The sequence below is a fragment of the Felis catus genome, chromosome A3 (assembly GCF_018350175.1).
Source record: "Felis catus isolate Fca126 chromosome A3, F.catus_Fca126_mat1.0, whole genome shotgun sequence".
NCBI lineage: Eukaryota > Metazoa > Chordata > Mammalia > Carnivora > Felidae > Felis > Felis catus.
The window spans coordinates 79,823,407-79,841,432 of NC_058370.1; the positions used below are offsets into that span (position 1 = coordinate 79,823,407).

At 38.9% G+C, this 18,026-nt stretch overlaps 1 protein-coding gene across 1 annotated transcript; it reads right to left on the minus strand.

Annotated features, from left to right (window-relative positions):
* Positions 1 to 569: 569 nt before the first annotated feature.
* Positions 570 to 15,595, minus strand: CCT4 (chaperonin containing TCP1 subunit 4). The gene is made up of 14 exons (XM_003984034.6): positions 15,329 to 15,595; positions 12,569 to 12,621; positions 11,705 to 11,794; positions 10,690 to 10,798; positions 9,443 to 9,585; positions 7,910 to 8,031; positions 7,094 to 7,226; positions 5,734 to 5,873; positions 3,696 to 3,792; positions 3,507 to 3,617; positions 3,285 to 3,415; positions 2,917 to 3,151; positions 1,378 to 1,491; positions 570 to 1,142 (listed from the first exon to the last, which is right to left on the minus strand). Exons 1-14 carry the CDS (start codon positions 15,453 to 15,455, stop codon positions 1,128 to 1,130), a joined length of 1,620 nt encoding a protein of 539 aa, XP_003984083.1. The 5' UTR covers positions 15,456 to 15,595; the 3' UTR covers positions 570 to 1,127.
* Positions 15,596 to 18,026: the final 2,431 nt, after the last annotated feature.

Genomic DNA, 18,026 nt, shown 5'->3' on the forward strand with positions numbered 1-18,026 from the left:
TGCAGGGCTCAAACCCACGAACTGCGAGATCATGACCTGAGCTGAAGTGGAACACTTAACTGACTGAGCCACTCAGGCAACCCTGGATTAGAGAAATTTTTTGACTTAACTAAGACTTACCATTTATCAAATTAGTTACTAAATGAGTTACCAGATGTAAAACACACTTCAGACTGGTTGGCTGCAATTACTTCTCCACAAATATGGAGGGCCCCAGCTGTTTTCATAATAATCCTTATGAAATACAACACAGGAGATGGTGGGCCAAATGGTACCAGATTGTGTAGGCGCAATTTATGGTCCACATCAAAGGTCTGGCCTTTATCCAAAGGTACACGAAGTGACGAAAACTTATGAATGGGAGCGTCTGACAATTTTTAGAAAATCACTAGAGTGAACACACTAACTGGAAGAAAGCCAAAGCAAGGACAGAAACTAATTTAATTCGGAGATTTTACATGGCTCATGGCAAGAGATGATGCTTGGATCAGGACAGAGGCAATAAAGATATTGTAAACCACTGAAGAAATGACATTATGAACCCCTATGTATAAATAAGATTTGATACATATATGCGTATAGTTTTATTTGTAAAAGGAATCCCAATTTTCACAATAATGGTTATATTCTTGGAGGAAGGGATTAGGATAGGCTAAAGGGACTTTTCATTTTTCACTTTGTATCTTCTTACACTGTTATCTTTTAAAACAGCATATACAGGGCTTTGATATTTTTGTGTAAATGGGGATTTATCAGGGTGATGAGCATACTGGGCCATTTAAAATTCTCAATACTTTTTTAAAACAAACAAACTTAAAGTACCCAGGATTGAGACCTAAACGAATCCATAAGTGAATGTGAATTCATTTTCTCTTCTTATACAGGTCAAGAATATCAGAAGTAACAGACTGTTGGGGGTAGAAGGGACGATAAATTAATCTGCCCTTTGAAACCAAACATTTAATACTTTAATTCAATTATGTCAATACAATTTCAAGCAAGTGCCAACTGGAAGACCAGGCCTGGGAATTTGTAGAGGAAAACAATCTTCCAAACAGCAAGGAGATCTTCCACTCCAGACACACTGTTAGTGGCTGTGATGGTGCCAGTTGGCCAGTGTTACTTGATTACCGAGTGTTTACCTGACAAGAAAAAAACCTGAGTTCCACAACTTGTCATGATAAAATTTTAACACTGGTTTAGGGCAATTACCAAATCACTCCTATTTTTACAAGTGAGAAAAGACTGTAAAAGTATGAACTGTTACCACCTGAGGACCAACAAAGTATCATTTACCACCCTGCTCCCCTCCCAAAACTCTTTTAAAAATATGCCTTTTTGACCTTATAGGGAAATCCACAATCTATTTATACTTACCACATCATCAATTTTCAGAATGCTCCGGACAGTTTCAGTTGCTAGAGTCAGTGCACTGACTGAAACCAACAGAGGCTGGACAACCAATTCCTCCAAAATGTTGGAAATACCACCCTGCCAAATAGCACAGATTGCTTTTAGTGTACTTATTACTTACATCACCAACTACACTGTTACAAGTTTGACTTAATAAGGCCTTTTAAACCTCATTTTCCCTTGCCCTAGTCAAAAGTAAAATATTCCCTACTAAGCTCTTCTATTGTAGGTTGTATTTAACTAAAACTTGGAAAAACTAAATTAATGCTAGATCCCCCCAATCCTAATCCCAAAATAACTCCTATTATCTGGGCAAAAATTAATCATACTAATTAAAAACTGTAAGATCTTTAATGCTTAAACCATCCCTGAATCCTAATCCTAATCTGGCCAAATCTGGTCTGCTCTTCCTTTACATCTCTCTTAAACCCTACTTTTAAATTGTTATTGCCACTATCTCGGTCCCCTTTCTCTCAGGATTACTGCATTAATTTACAATGGCCATAGCAGGCCACCGTGCCTCCAGTCTTTCCCCCTTAAAATACTTTTACATCATCTTAGCTTCTTGATTAAAAAAAAAAAAAAAAAAAAAATTAGTAGCTCCCAACTATTGGAAAACAACCCCCCTCCCACATACCTGCCCCAATACTCAAAGGCATATTCTAGCTCTTATTGAAGCTTCCCAAAGTTAAATTCCAGTGTATCACCAACATATAACCCACAAGACAAAATGAGTCACTTCCTGGTCCCTTTCACCTGTAAACCATTTGCTTTTCCACCTAAAATCTCATTCCCTACCAATCAAAGTTGTGTCTTCATGAAGTTTCCCCTAACCAGGTAGTGCCCTTCCTTTGGAGTTTTGTATCATTCCGAAAATACTACCTTGGATCTTCACAGTTGTTTTTCCATTATATATTAATTTGTCTCTTCAATAAAAGGAGACATTAATATAAAAAGGGAAATTATTACTGTTGTATTTACCCTATACAACCATAGTTGGCTGCTGGCCACAACAGCAGCAATGGTTAACATTTACATAGTGTTTATGCTAGGCAACTTAGTAAAAGCTTTCTAGTTGGTAATAGGTTCAATCTTCACAACAGGCTTTTGAAGAAACTATTAACTGTCTTTGTTTTTACAACTGAGGAAAGTGAAACACAGGCCAATTAATTCACTAACAGTCACACAATCCATAAGTACCAAATAATTGATACTTTTCAGTTAAGGCGTCATCTTCATTCTTACTCAATGGCCTAAATTAATTAACATGCAGATCTCATACTTAAATTCAAGATTATTTTTTTAAAAAGTAATCTCTACACCCAATGTGGGGCTCAAACTTACGATTCAGAGATCAAGAGTCACGTTCTCTTCTAAGCCAGCCAGGTGCCCCAAAATCCAAGATTACTTTTCATTAGAATGCTTTTCATTCAATAGATGATTATGAAGCTTTTAACATTTTAATCAACATTTTCTGCAATAATTAAGAGACTAAATTATTACCTTTCGGACATTAATGCCAGTAGTTTTTTCTCCTTGGGCATGGCGGTTTCTTAGTTCTGTTACTGTAGAAATGGGATTCAAGCCAGCATTTTCAGCTAGTGTAGATGGAATGACTTCCATAGCATCTGCAAAAGCACGAACGCAGTAGGATTCCATGCCACTCAATGTTCGTGAATATTCAGTTAACCGTAGGGCCAATTCTATCTCTGGAGCACCACCTCCTGCAATAAGAGCTCTGAAATTCACAAATACATTTTTAGCTTATTTTATCCAACAGAAAGCTATTCTTAATAACTTACTATTTATACCTCAAAAAGTCAAAGTAAAGAAATTTAATGCTCAAAATATTACTCAGTAACTTCTATTACCTCTTCTTCACTAAACAGCGAATAACACATAGAGCATCATGAATGGAACGCTCAGCTTCTTCAATCACCAATTTGTTAGAGCCACGAACAACAATTGTAACTGTTTTTCCAGGGCTTGCACAGCCTGTAATCTTTAGTAAACAAACTCCAAATTAGGTATTTGAAATAAGGGTGAAAACAAAAAATCCAGATAGATAAAAAGCTTTATTATAATACTGTTACCTTGAGCAGTTTGCCAGAACCATTTAAATTGACCTCCTCAGCTAACTCAGCTGATCCCAGCATGTCAGCAGTGAACTGGTCAATATGAGCAACTGGCTTGGTTCCAATTGTCTGGGAAAAAAAAATCCACAAATTAAGACAACATTTGATTAAGACAGTATTTTCACACAGATGCTAGGAATATTTTACCTTACAAATGAATTCAATGTCTTCTCTTTCAATATCCTTAACCACCATAATCTTCATTTTGTTCAGGAAATGTAATGCAAGATCACTAAGAGCATCTCTGAAATACAAATCAGGGATTATATCAATGCTACATTAAAATAAAAACCACTTTGCCATTCAACTGCTTTTTGTCATTTTTTTAAAAGATTTTTTAAAGCTTATTTATTTATTGGGGTGGGGGGGGGGACTGTGTAGGGGCAGGGAGAATACCAAGCAGACTCTGCACTGTCAGCACAGAGCATGATGCAGGGCTCAAACTAATGAACTATGAGATCATGACCTGAGTTGATAGCAAGAGCTGGACACTTAATCGACTAAGCTGCCCAGACACCCCCCGAAATTTGCATACAACTTTTGACTCCTCCTGCCCTTTTTTAGAGAGAGCACACAGGAGAAGGGGAGGGGGGGCAGGTAGAGGGAGGGAGGGACAATCTCAAGCAGGCTCCACACTCAGCGTGGAGCCTGATGCAGGGCTTGATCTCACAACCCTGGAATCATGACCTGAGCCAAAATCAAGAGTCGGACACTCAACTGAATGAGCCACCCAGATGCCCTGACTTCCCCAAAACTTAACTACTAATAACCCAAAGATTAGAGCCTTATGGATAACATAAACACTTAATCGATATTTTGCATGTTACACGTAGCATATGTTGTATTCTTTTCAAATATCTGAGAGAGAGAGAGAGAGAGGGCGTGCAAGCAGGAGACGGATAAAGAGAAGAGAGAGAATCCTAAGCAGGCTCTGCCCTGTTAGCACAGAGCCCGATGTGGAGCTCAAACCCACGAACTGTAAGCTCACAACCCAGGCTGAAATCAAGAGTCCGATGCCAAATTGACTAAGCCATCCAGGCACCCCTATGCTGTATTCTTATGATAAAAATAGAGGAAAGAAAATGTTAAGAAAACAATGAGGAGAGGTGCCTGCCTGGCTCAGTCAGAAGAACATGCAACTCTTGATCTCAGGGTCATGAGTTTGAGCCCCACATCGGGTGTAGAGATTACTTAAATGAAACTTTAATTAAAAACAAAATTTTTTTTAAATGTTTGTTTATTTTTGAGAGAGAAAGAGCACAAGCGAGGAAGGGGCAGAGAATGAGACACAGAATCCAAAGCTGGCTCCAGGCTCTGAGCTGTCAGAGCCAGACACGGGGCTCAAACCCACGAACTGTGAGATCATGACCTGAGCTGAAGTTGGATGCCTAACCGACTGCGCCACCCAGGCGCCCGAGATTACTTAAACTTTAAAAAGCCATGAGGAGGGGCGCCTGGGTGGCGCAGTCGGTTAAGCGTCCGACTTCAGCCAGGTCACAATCTCGCGGTCCGGGAGTTCGAGCCCCGCGTCGGGCTCTGGGCTGATGGCTCAGAGCCTGGAGCCTGTTTCCGATTCTGTGTCTCCCTCTCTCTCTGCCCCTCCCCCGTTCATGCTCTGTCTCTCTCTGTCCCAAAATAAACAAACATTGAAAAAAAAAAAAAATTAAAAAAAAAAAAAAAAAAAGCCATGAGGAAAATACACCTGACAGCACTATAATAATAAAAAAAAATCCATATATAAGTGGACCCACACAATTCAAACCTAAGTTGTTCAAGGGTCAACTGTATATCCCACATATTTAAATCATCACAATGGGAAGAGAACCTACTTTAGAGAATGATCAGAATACAGTGCTGTCCACCAATGCAGTTTCATCCTAGATTTCCAGTGGTTTACTCACTTTGAAATGTTTCTTAAACAACTGCTATAAGGGATCAAAAATAAATGTCATTAAAAAGTGAACAAAAGAGGGTCGCCTGGGTTGCTCAGTCATTTTGAGTCCTGGACTTCAGCTCAGGTCATGATCTCATGGTTTGTGAGTCTGAGCCCCCACCTTGTGCTGCCATCAGCATGGAGCCTGCTTTGGATCCTCTGTCTCTCTCTGCACCTCTCCTTCTCACACACTTTCTCTCAAAAATAAACATTAAAAAAATAAAAAAGTGAACAAAAGAAATAGCCCCACACCTCAGAATAGACTTCTGTATGAGAAGGACATTACATCCTGTTTTTTTAATTTGCTTCACTAAATTTAGAATATAGGCTCTCTCCTCCCGCAGCACTCGGTCCATCTGGACATAGTCAGAAACTACTATTTGATTATCCATCTGTTGAGAAAAAGAATAACATATTAATAAATTGCCTTATAAGAGGTTTTTTTTTTTGCCTTTAATTTTTTTTAGTGAGAAAGACAAACTTTTAATGCAAATATCATGTATCATGTATGTTCAACCAAAATCATACCAAGTAAGATATCATACTGTCACCCCAGAAAAGACCTAGGAAGATGAAAACCAACATTAACTCAGGTCTTTAACTTTTATCTATACACCTTGCTGTCTTAAATTTTTTGCAAGTACATTTTTGGTAACTGTGAAATGATTATCCTATTTCCTGAATATGTCAATTTTCTTCATACAGATATATGCATTCCTGAAATAATTTCAGTTGCGTCCTTTTAACTCTATGGCTTGTTAAAACAAACAAACACAAACAAAACTGGCATGCTGAAAGGAGGTACCAGGGACAAATCTTGTTAATCAGTGGTGTATAAAACAAAATTAATTTTTCTATGGATTAAACTTTTGGGAAACACAGGACTAAAAATGTGTAATGCAATACACTGTAAAGAAAACAAACCTGAGCAAAGTGACAAGCTCAACCACCCACTTTTGGAAATAGCACTTATGACTAAAAGATATGAAAACACCTTTCAAAACATTTCTTTAGAGTATAAACAGTAACCTGGTTTAGTTTCATTTGTGCTAATGTAGGACAAAAGATCTGTCTGTTGCTATAGGGTGGGTGGAGGTTTCTCAGAAACTTAGAAAGAATTTAGAAATTCTACTTACACTGTAACTTTTCCATAACCTATTTCATACATAGCCTCTATTGCTATTTGCCTTATCTATGAAGTCAACACTTAGTTCAATGACAGTCAATTGAAGCTACAGATTTGTCATGTCTGTCATCAACAATTTCTACTTTTGTCTCAATTTCACTAATTCTTTTTTTTTTTTTTTTAGTATTTTATTTTTGTGAGAGAAGGAGAGTGGGGGAGAAAAAGAGGATCCAAAATGGGCTTTGCGCTGATAGCAAAGCCTGATTCAGGGCTCAAACTCAAGAACCGCAAGATCTTGACCTGAGCTGAAGTTGGATGCTTAATCGATTGAGCCGCCCAGGCACCCTCAATCTCACAAATTCTTTTGAAACCTATGGTTTTTATTACTAGTGTATTTTCTGTTTTTGTATTAACAAACAAAAATCTGAGCTATTAAAAAGTCAAAACACGTGAACAAGGAACCAATTGCATTTGGCTCTTACTTACATCAGTTTTGGGAGCAGATAAGCAAAACTGAATAAGCCCAATCTTAGCCTTTTCAACTCTGGTTATGCCAGAATTTGCCACCTTTTGAGTAAGTACCAGCCCTTCTACCAGCTCACAGTCATCAATTGTCCCACTAAGAGAAAAGAAAAAGAAGAGGACAGTTAACAGGTGGAAATCTGTTAAGTTTAACAGATTGCCAATCAGGGCACGCCTGGGTGGCTCAGTTGGTTGAGCGACGGACTCTTGATGTGGTATCAGGTCATGATTTCACAGTCATGAGATCGAGGACCCATGTCAGGCTCCATGCTGAACATGGAGCTTGCCTGGGATTTTCTCTCTGCCTCTCCCCCACTCCCTCTCTCAAAATAAACAAACATTAAAAAAAATGCAGTGAGCCAAATAAAATCTGGGAGAAATAACTATTAAAAAAAATAGATCACTAATAGATTAAAAATCATCAGTCAAATAAAACAGGAATCATTTATTAGTGCCCTATTCCTGAACTCTGATCACACTACTGCCTTGCCATCGTAAAAGGATATAAACAAACTCTTGAGATTCCCATATTAATACAAGTTCTTAAAATTAATTTTTCTTTAAAAAGCTTATTTATTTTTGAAAGCAACTGAGGGAGGAGCAGAGAGAGAGGGAGACAGGAGAATCCCAACCAGGCTCTGTGCTGACGTCCTCAACATAGGCTTGAACTCATGAACCATGAGATCATGATCTGAGCCGAAATCAAGAGACAGATGCTTAACCGAGTGAGCCACTGAGGTACCCCTTATTTTTACTAAAGTTAAAATTAGACATGCTTACCCAAGTTTCTTAACTATTTTAATGTCTCTCAGATCCACACTAGTAGCGGTGGCTGGGTCAATCACTTTCATCACTGCATTTACACTCATTGGAGAAAGCAGACTTGAATACTGAGAGACAACCTAGAATTAAAAAATAATAATAAAATCAACTTCACAACAGAAAAAAATCCTAGTTCTTTAATGACAAAGATATTCAAGAAGTAATCTTAACCACTTTTCTTGGGTTGCAAAGGAAGAGTGGGAACATGAAGACAACATTCCATACAAACTGTCTTGTCCACTCATGTTGTCAGTCACCAAGGGCACAAAATGTCTGCTTGCTTTCCTGTTTTATTAATTTAGTAAACAGACTGTCTGAATTACTAATAATTCTATAGGAAATCCAAAAACCAAGTTAACTTTATGCAGACAATTCTTATCTAAAATGATCTTAGCCCTTATCATTTATATACTCATTCAATCTTCAGATGAGGAAATTTGAAGAGTCACACAGCTTAGTTTAGTGATGAACCCAGCACTAAACCCAAGTATTCTAGACTCTATGACCAATGCCTGTAACCACACTATTCTGTTACAACTGTAGACATTTAACAGTATCATGTATGTGACTAACACTAGCTCCCCATATAACATTGAAATAAAATGAGTGTATTGATATAAAGCTGATGAAAAAAAGGGGAAAATACAGGAGGGATGAAGAGAATGTGACAGAAAACAATTAACATTAAATGCACAAGAAATTCTTAGAAAAAAAATCAATGCTTGGGGCGCCTGGGTGGCTCAGTTGGTTGAGCGTCTGACTTCAGCTCAGATCATGATCTCATGGTCTGTAAGTTCGAGCCCCGCATAGGGCTCTGTGCTGACAGCTCAGAGCCTGAAGCCTACTTTGGATTCTGTGTCTCCCTCTCTCTGCCCCTCCCCCACTCATGCTCTGTCTCTCTGTCAAAAATAAACAAACATTAAAAAAATTAAAAAAAAAAAATCAATGCTTTAAATTTGAAAACTAAAAAAAGCAGCATTGATTATTAGTTAAGAGGGACTATGGATGGGCAAACCTTTCCTGGGTTCCAATCTCAACTCACCCCTTATTTTTTACTTATTTAGGAGAGAGAGCATGAGTGGGGGAGGTGCAGAAACAGAGGAGGACAGAGGATCCAAAACAGGCTCTGTGCTGTCAGCACAGATTTGGGGGCTCAAACTCAACAATCACGACCAAAGCTGAACTCGGACACTTACCTGACTGAGCCATTCAGGTGCCCCTCAACCTACCTCTTACTGATAGGTCTTGGGTTAGTTACTTAACTTCACTACATCTATCTCCCCATATGTAAAATGGGGATACAATTTATTTGAAAGCTTTGAAGGAGGAAATTTGACTTTAACTAATTTAGTTGTACAAATTGCTTCAGTTATCTAGACACTCCAGACCTAACATTTATGAACTGTTTAACATCAAAAATCACAATGTAAGAGTTGCAATTCTTAAACTTTAAAATGTGATTTTGCAATGATCCCTTAGTTCTGGACTCACCTTTGAGTTCAATGAAGTGGTAGCACTATTTAATAAAGTTTCTCTGTCACTCAGTTCCACAGGTCTAGACATGTCAGTCAAGATTTCAATACCCTTTTCCAAAGCCTTCTGGAATGACTCAGAAATGATGGTCGGATGAATCCCTGTTTGTTAAAATTTCGTTATTATAACACATGAACTACATATATGGCACATGTTAAAAACAGAAACTTTCCACTCATAATTTCAAAGCAGTCATAATTTAAAAAAATTTTTGAAAGTTTATTTTGAGAGAGAGTAAAGAGAGATAAAGAGAGCACAAGAGCATGTGTAAGCAGGGGAGGGGCAGAGAGAGCAAGAGAGAATCCCAAGCAGGCTCCATGCTATCAGCAGAGCCTGATGTGGGGCTTGATCTCACAAACCATGAGATCATGACATGAGTTGAAATCAAGAGTTGGATGCTTAACTGACAGAGCCACTGAGGCGCCCCAAAGCAGACATATTTTTTAAATTATCGAAACTGAGGCTTCATGGGGCGCCTGAGTGGCTCAGTCAGTTAAGCATCTGACTTCGGCTCAGGTCATGGCCTCATGGCTTAGGAGTTCGAGCCTCACATCGGGCTCTGTGCTGACAGCTCAGAGCCTGGAGCCTGTTTCAGATTCTGTCTCCCTCTCTCTCTGCTCCTCCCCTGCTTGTGCTCTGTCTCTCAAAAATAAACAAAAAAAAAAATTAAAAAAAAAACAAAAAACTGAGGCTTCAGTTATAAACAAAATAGTCTGAACAACTTTAGCTGCTATTATAGCTAATAATTTATTTCCATTTAATTTGGAACAGATCAATGCTGCACTCATGATACTTTAAGACTGAAGCCAAATTATATACTTTTCAAAACATCACAATTCTAAGTAGAATAAGTGACTGGAGAGTCACTACTATGATTAAGCACTATTTATCAGTAGAAGAACCTATACAATCTCTCCCAAATCACCATTCTCATTTAGAGCCTAAGATTAATAACACCACCACAGCTTATTTTAGAAAAGCAAAATTCTATCAAGTTTCATTCAAAATAAAGCTTGGTTTAAAAAAAAAAAAAAGAAGAAAGAAAAAAGAAAAAAAATTCTTATTCATATGATAAACCAAGCAAAATTTAACCTAAAAATTCCTAATAATAAGATTCGTTATTCCAAATCAACTATCATATCTCCTATTACTTAGTATTTTTTGGCCTTTATTTAGGAATAAAACATGTCCCAAGTCCTACCTACCTTTCTGAAGAAGCTTGGTACAGGAATCTAAGAGAGAGCCAGCAATGATGACCACCGATGTGGTGCCATCTCCTGCTTCTATATCTTGCGCCTTAGATAGCTCCACCAGCTAAGGAAACAGAACATGCTAAGTTGCTCAATGAGAAATGTGAGGACCCAATAACATCTAACTGAAATATAAAACAAATGGCCTTCTGATCAGTGTCACAAACAACTTGACTACTGTTATCAACACTCTAAGATTCAACAAAATTTTTGACTTCTTGGGTTTCATTTTAAAATGATTGATATATTTGTGACACAAAAAATTCTGCTTAGGTATACTCTCTATAAGAAGCTGTATTATGATTTCTGGTTCAGACTACGGGTTGTAAATTTTTTTTCCCCAGCTATTAAAAAAGTTCCTGTCAGAAAGCATAAATAATGTTGTAGAGTTGGAAGCTAAAAAAAATGCAGCATTCTAGATGGCACAAGTGTCAGTTTGGAGTCCTCTGGAAGCTCATCTGAAATGACTCTGTGTAAGTAGAATCTGATTCACTTCAAAAGTCAACTTTACATAATTAAACGTAACTTTTTGATGAAATTTCTTTTCAAAGATATGGTGACTTCTCACTTGACACTGGAATCATCATCACACTTAGCTGAATTGGTAATTATTTCTAATAAACACCAGTGTAAAGTTTAGACATGTGATTTATTTTGCACACAATTAAGATTACATTGCTCCCTTCCAACTAACACCCACTGAGCTAATAATTCACGGCATTTCATGTTTTTATCTTTTTCCTCAACTACCTGGCACACTCCTGTGGACAAGGAGATTCATGTTTTATTACAACCTTGCACTGAAGAGCACAATGCTAGGCACACAATGCATCCTAAAAACATGCCTGCTTAACCTAAACAAAGTAAATTCACAATGCTTAAATACAATGTGATCAAAGAAACAAATTTAACTCTTTATAAATATCAAGCAATACACTTAAAAAACCCACTCATCTAAAATTATACTTACCATTCTGGCTGCTGGATGTAACACCTGCATTTGTTTCAGAATGGTGGCACCATCATTTGTAATGGTCACATCGCCTTTTCCATCTTGAATCTGGAAAGTTTTGTTTTTTGAAAACACTGTACTTCAAAAATTTTGTTTTCTTTACCCAGCACTATGACACCCTAAAGCTCTAACTTTAAAACTTCTTAGTAGAGAAGTTAATTTATGTTTGCAGAGCTTACAACTGTGCTTAATTTTAAATTCTCTTCCCTTATGTTAGTATACTGATTTAAGAATATACAGCAACAGCTTAACTTTACAAGTGCAATACTTGGCTTTACTCTAGCTATTTTTGTTTGTTCGAAGTGAAGGAATCTAGACACTGGATATAATTACTATTATTCCTGGGTTCATATCCATAGTAACAAATGACACCATGGACCTCCAAAAAAGATAGCATCAAGAACATAATGTACACACTTCTCACAGTTGAAATAGTAACTTATTTCTTGGTATTCTCAACTTAGCTGTATTCTCTTGCTGGAAGAACAAGTGAAATTCTACAGACCCATAGAGGGTCACAGTTATTTACCAATAAGAAAACACTGAACTCAGGCGCTCATAGCTATTGCCTTACTGTACTTTCCATGTAACAAAACAACAGAGAACTACTCTGGCGGACACACTTTCAATGTTAAAAGCGTCAAATAAAATATGAATTATAGTTAAGTCCTACTCATTCCAAAGCAATCTTTTATTCTTCTAAACTTTCAAAGTACCTTTCTAATACTTTTTATTTTTTAAGCAGCACATCCTAACCCTCTATTGAGATTTTGCAGTGTGGACAATAGCACTCAATATGTAACAAACAGTTCAAGTTTTTACCATTTTATCCATTCCTTTAGGTCCAAGGCTTGTTCTAATAGCATCAGCAACAGCTGTAAACAGAAGGAAGAAATCAAGGCTCTTAAAACAAAATGAAACAAAAAAACCCACGAAGTATTTCTCCTTTCAAATGATCATTCTGTCCTTATTAGGATATGGTATACAGCTGTTTATACTGTGTCCACTAAAGAAAATTCATTGTCTAATAATAATCTACTGGAAACAGTAATTCCTTTAATTGTATGACATTTCACCTTTTGTTGGTACAAGTCCCCATAAATAACTTTGTGCCCTACCTATGGCAGAACACATTTTAAGGATTTACCTAATCTTTCTCTAAATATCAAATTAAGTACAATGTAGTCTGAATGAAGACTGTATTTTCTCCATTCCTTAAGACTTCCTAATATGCTATATAATTCCATTTATTTGTCTACTCTGTCTCTCCTACCTATAGACAGTAATTTCTGAGGGCAAAGAGTTCTGTCCGCTAACGTGACGCCAGTATATATATATGGCCTACAGTAAAATACCCTTTGGACACCTTCCAACCCTGCCACCAAATAAACCAAAACAAACAAAGAGCCCAAATCTTAACCCAAACAAAAACCCAAACTAAAACCCCAGCTTTCAGTCATCATCAATACATTATGAAATATATCTGGGGCGCCTGGGTGGCTCAGTCGGTTAAGCGGCCGACTTCGGCTCAGGTCATGATCTCACGGTCCGTGAGTTCGAGCCCCGCATCAGGCTCTGTGCTGACAGCTCAGAGCCTGGAGCCTGTTTCGGATTCTGTGTCTCCCTCTCTCTGACCCTCCCCCATTCATGCTCTGTCTCTGTCTCAAAAATAAATGAACGTTTAAAAAAAAAAGTGGATACTTGAAATATATCTGGATATACAGTCTACCGTTCCAAAGTTACTTATTATTTGTCCCTAAGAATGTTTGTTTTAATAGTCCATTTACTATTTTCTAAGAAAAACTAGATGTGATGAACAGTCAAGTCAAATCCCCTTTTCTTTGACAAGCCTAAGACAAATAATTAGGCCTTCCCCTTCCTCACATACCACCTCACCCCACATACACAAGGCTGAGATTGTGACCTAATCATTGTATACGCCACAACCAGCATAATACTTCCTCCTTTATTGTGTGAATGATAAAGATCTTTAGAGAAAATATTTGCTATAATTTAAAATTTTATTTTGTAATTTTAGGCTGCTATTCCTAATTATCCAGTCAATATTATGCTTTCAGGCTACTGTAGTGTACCCACATGGCCATGATTCTAGAAGCAGACCAATTCACTTTAAGAATGCCCTCACATTCAGGACACCTGGCTGGCTCCGTATGGAGACTATGTGACTTTCATCTCAGAGTAGTGGGTTCAAGCCCCACGCTGGGGGTGTTTAAAAAAGGCAAAAAAAAAAAAAAAAAAAAAAAAAAAGGCTCTGACATTCACCTGCGAAAAGTCAGATAACACACACATTATCCAAAAAAATAAAAGATTTTTTAGACTGCTTACATTTCCAAAACTGTCAGATGTTTAACATACTGTGTGGCACACAGTACAGTCATGACTCATGCTGAATAATACTAGACTTTTTTTTCACACTATCAACCAATCTGGGTGGGTGGGGGGGCATTTTTTGGATAACATCTAAATAAAAAACTGGCTCCCTGAATTAAACCGAAAATGCACCTAACTAAAACAACTTTCCTCGATCAAATTTGTTGAGTTTTGTCTGACTTGGAAAGATTAGTAGTCTCTGTTCTGAGTTCTCTTCATGGTCAGGTTCACAGATAATTCATGTGGCCTCTCCTCACCGACCCTTCGAGATTGTTCCCATTTTACCCTTCCAATCTCACCTCTCGCTTCTTCATGCACTTTATGCCGTGATGGAATGCTCACTGTTTCAATATTCAATACACATTAGGTAACATCTCTAAGCCTTTGTTCTCATTTTTCCTTCCAGATTCTTCTATCTCAACTCGACTATTCTTAATTCTCACAACTCTAAAAAAAAAAGCCTCAATTTTACGGGAGAGAAAACCCTGGCTAGAGGTCGAAGGTCACAAAGCCACCGAGAGAATTGTAACTCAGGTCTTCATTTCTACCATACACCAAAATATTCTATAAAACGAAACACCAACAAACTGTCCATATTTCTAGACTTCTTTGTGTTTCGTTGCACATACAGGGAGAACATAAAAGCACAGCCTAGATCTTTCCATATTCCCAAACAGGACGGATAAGTCTTTCCCACAGAGCAATACAAAGGTCCCCGCCCCAATATAAGCACTAAGTTCTCAATTCGTTTCATTAGTTGCGCCAAGAGCTTACTTAAATGGTACTTTTACAAGGGCAAGAAAACTAAAATGGATTATGCAAACAACATTCTACCAATGGAACCAATAAGCAGATAAGCGACAGGGCGCTTGTGTCAGGTCCCAAAGGACTGCAGCCGCACGTGCGGGCCTCGGCTGCTTTCTACTGGAGTGTGATGAGCGACCGAGGATGAAAACTTATGGGCGTCTGAGACCGAGAATGGGGCCAGTCCAAAGGTCTCCATACTAGGCACTGGGAATTACCGGCAAAAAACAGCACAGATCCCTCCAAAGAGGGATCTTTCCATCTATCACTGGAAAGACGAGATCATCTCAAGGAACAGAAAATGTGCCTTGGCAACCCAAGATCAGAATGACAGTGCAGACAGAACTCGACCCCGCACGGCCGCAGGTCAGACCCTGGGAGCGATACCTTTGGCCGCGGAGATGTTGCTGAAGCGGATCTGGGCCGGCTTGTCACGGTCCTGATAGGCGCTTTTGTTGCGGCCGCCCGCAGCCCCGGCGGGCGCCCCGCTCCGGGGAGCCACGTTCTCCGGCATGGCAAGGTCGGCTGGGTCTGCGTGGGCTTGGGGAGGACGGATGGAGTCGGATTCCGGACGGCCGCAGACTAACGGAACGCGCCCACCGCCTTCACGAACCTTCCAGAAAGCGGCGAGGGGGGGAGGACGTGGAGAAGGGGGCCTGCCAAGTGGCGCGGCGCCGACGTGACGTAGCAGGCTGCCCGCCGCGCGCCTGTTGAGGCAGCTGCGGCAGGGAGCTGGGGGTTTACAAGGAGTGTTGGCCCCGGGCCCTGGGGGTGGAGGCATGGTGGGGGAGGACCCTTGCGAGGCCGACCGATCATCCCGTGATTTTAAAGGCAGGTGTTGGGCACCCACGTCGCCGGTGGCTCTGTGCTCGCCTGTAAGGTCCCTTCCGTTAACTCAAACTAGAGGCGTCTGCGAGGTGTTGTGGTCTCCCTGGTTACTCCTGAAAGGGCGGGACCGAGCCCTTTTTTGCTGGGTCGCTTAGTCTTGTATTTTATTTATTTTGAAATAAATGAATATTCGGTTTTGTTCATTTTGAGATAGAGTCGGAAGAGAGAGATTTAGAATGGGTGTCTGTTTTCATTTGCTTGAAGTGTTGTCTCCTATTGATTGATATTGAGTGGTAGAGATTAAGTAAGTGTACCGTCATTAAATCCTAGGGAATCTTACACGTTTTGAAGCTATGATTGCCTGCCAAACCAGCAGTCCTTGTCTAGTATAACCTTCTCGTTGTGTACTAGTTTCTTACACGTAACATGAGCCACTCACAGGGAGCCTAAGAATTTTAATTACGATCATTTAGTTCAGTTATGTGCTAGGTGCATTGCTAAACGCTTTACACGTTTTATCTCATTAACTTTCACAATACGATAATTCTATGAAGTGAGGGCCATTATCTTTTTTTTTTTTTTTTAGTAGATAAGGGAACCAAAACAAAGAACCGAAGCCCAAGGAGTACCTGTAAATAGATTGAAACCGTGTTCCCATGCAGAGCTACTGACTTCCCCCGTCAAGAACTAAACTGTTGGGCTTCTATGACCATTGTGTTTTATTATGGAAGTTCATGTAGGTGAAGTTCATTCAATGTTTATTCACGAGTGATTATTAACCTTCCATAAAGTGGCGGTTGCTTGGGATAGGTTCCAGAGTAGTATTTAATTCTGTGATCACACGCATTCAGGAAATTAGCACTAGAAGATAAGTCTTCCTGGGTGCTCTCTGAGCTGTATGCTTTTGATGCTGACTTCTCTTTTAAAAGGACCAGACTTCAGGGCACTCAGGTAGCTCAGTAGGTTAAGCCCCCCACTCTTGATTTCAGCTCTGGTCATGATCTCACCGGTAGTGTGTTCAAGCCCGGCATGGCATCTGGCTCTGTGCTGACTGTGGAGCCTGCTTGGGATTCTCTCTCTCTCTCTCTCTCTCTCTCTCTCTCTCTCTCTCTCTCTCTCTCCCCCTCCCCCATTTGTGCTGTCTGTCTCTCTCAAAATAAACTAAAAAAACAAAACAAAACAAAAAAAAACCAGACTTTTTCTATGTAGCCATAAATGTCCTATGATTACTTGTTGAGACAACTGTTGTGTGATGATGGAAATAGCATAAATTTGGGGATCTAAAATCCTGGCCTTGAGTTCTTCTACTCTGCTACTAATTGGTTACGTGATCTTAGGCGAGTCATTTGTTTTCTGGGTCTCATTTTCCTCAGCTGTATAATAGGATTGAATTACATGATCTCTAAAGGGTTAAACTCTACCAATTTTATTAGTGTAAGGAGTAGACCTATTAGCTGTAATGGACAGAGCAGAATTTGGAAGATGCCATTACTAGCTTTTTGGGACAGTCTCCATGAGTAAGACAATTGCTTTGATTATGCTAAAGTTTTCAAGTTATAAATATATTTTTTTCTTTTTCTGTAACAAATTGGAATTACTTAGTTCCCCCCTACCCCAGACTTATACAATAGATCAATGCTGAAGATTGCTTAAAAGTGTTGATGTACATTAATTCCTAATTAGAATTGGATTACAGTAAGTATTAAAATATGCAAACTTTTGTATCCTATGCAAAGCATTGTTAATAGCGAAGGATGAAAATATTGAAAAAAATCCTATCAGATCCAAGCAGACACAAAGTGTGAGAATGTTGACAATAGTAATAGCCTTATGGAGATTCTTTAATGATTTGTAAAGTAGATTTTGTAAAATAGTAACACTTAGCCAATCATCCAGATGAGGATTGTCTTCTCTAGGATGGATACTGAACCACTTGCTAAGCCCCTAGTAACAAGACTGAGCGAGGCACTGGCAGGGGTTGGAAAAGGAGGGAAGGATGTGTATATATTCCCTCTTTCCACACAAAAGACAATGGTAAAAACTTTGGTGTGAAAACAATAGTTATTATGTATTATCTATTTTTCTTCTCCCTTGCATTAGTTTATGTTATTGAGACCACAATTAAGCCCTATTTTCCTCAGCCATATTGCTCGCATCAAACTTTTTTTTTTGTTTACCTTACAACATTACATGAAGCACAGGCCTGTTGTCCTTAAATATACTTTGAGTTTCCTAATTTTTCCTGAAGGATTTCTAG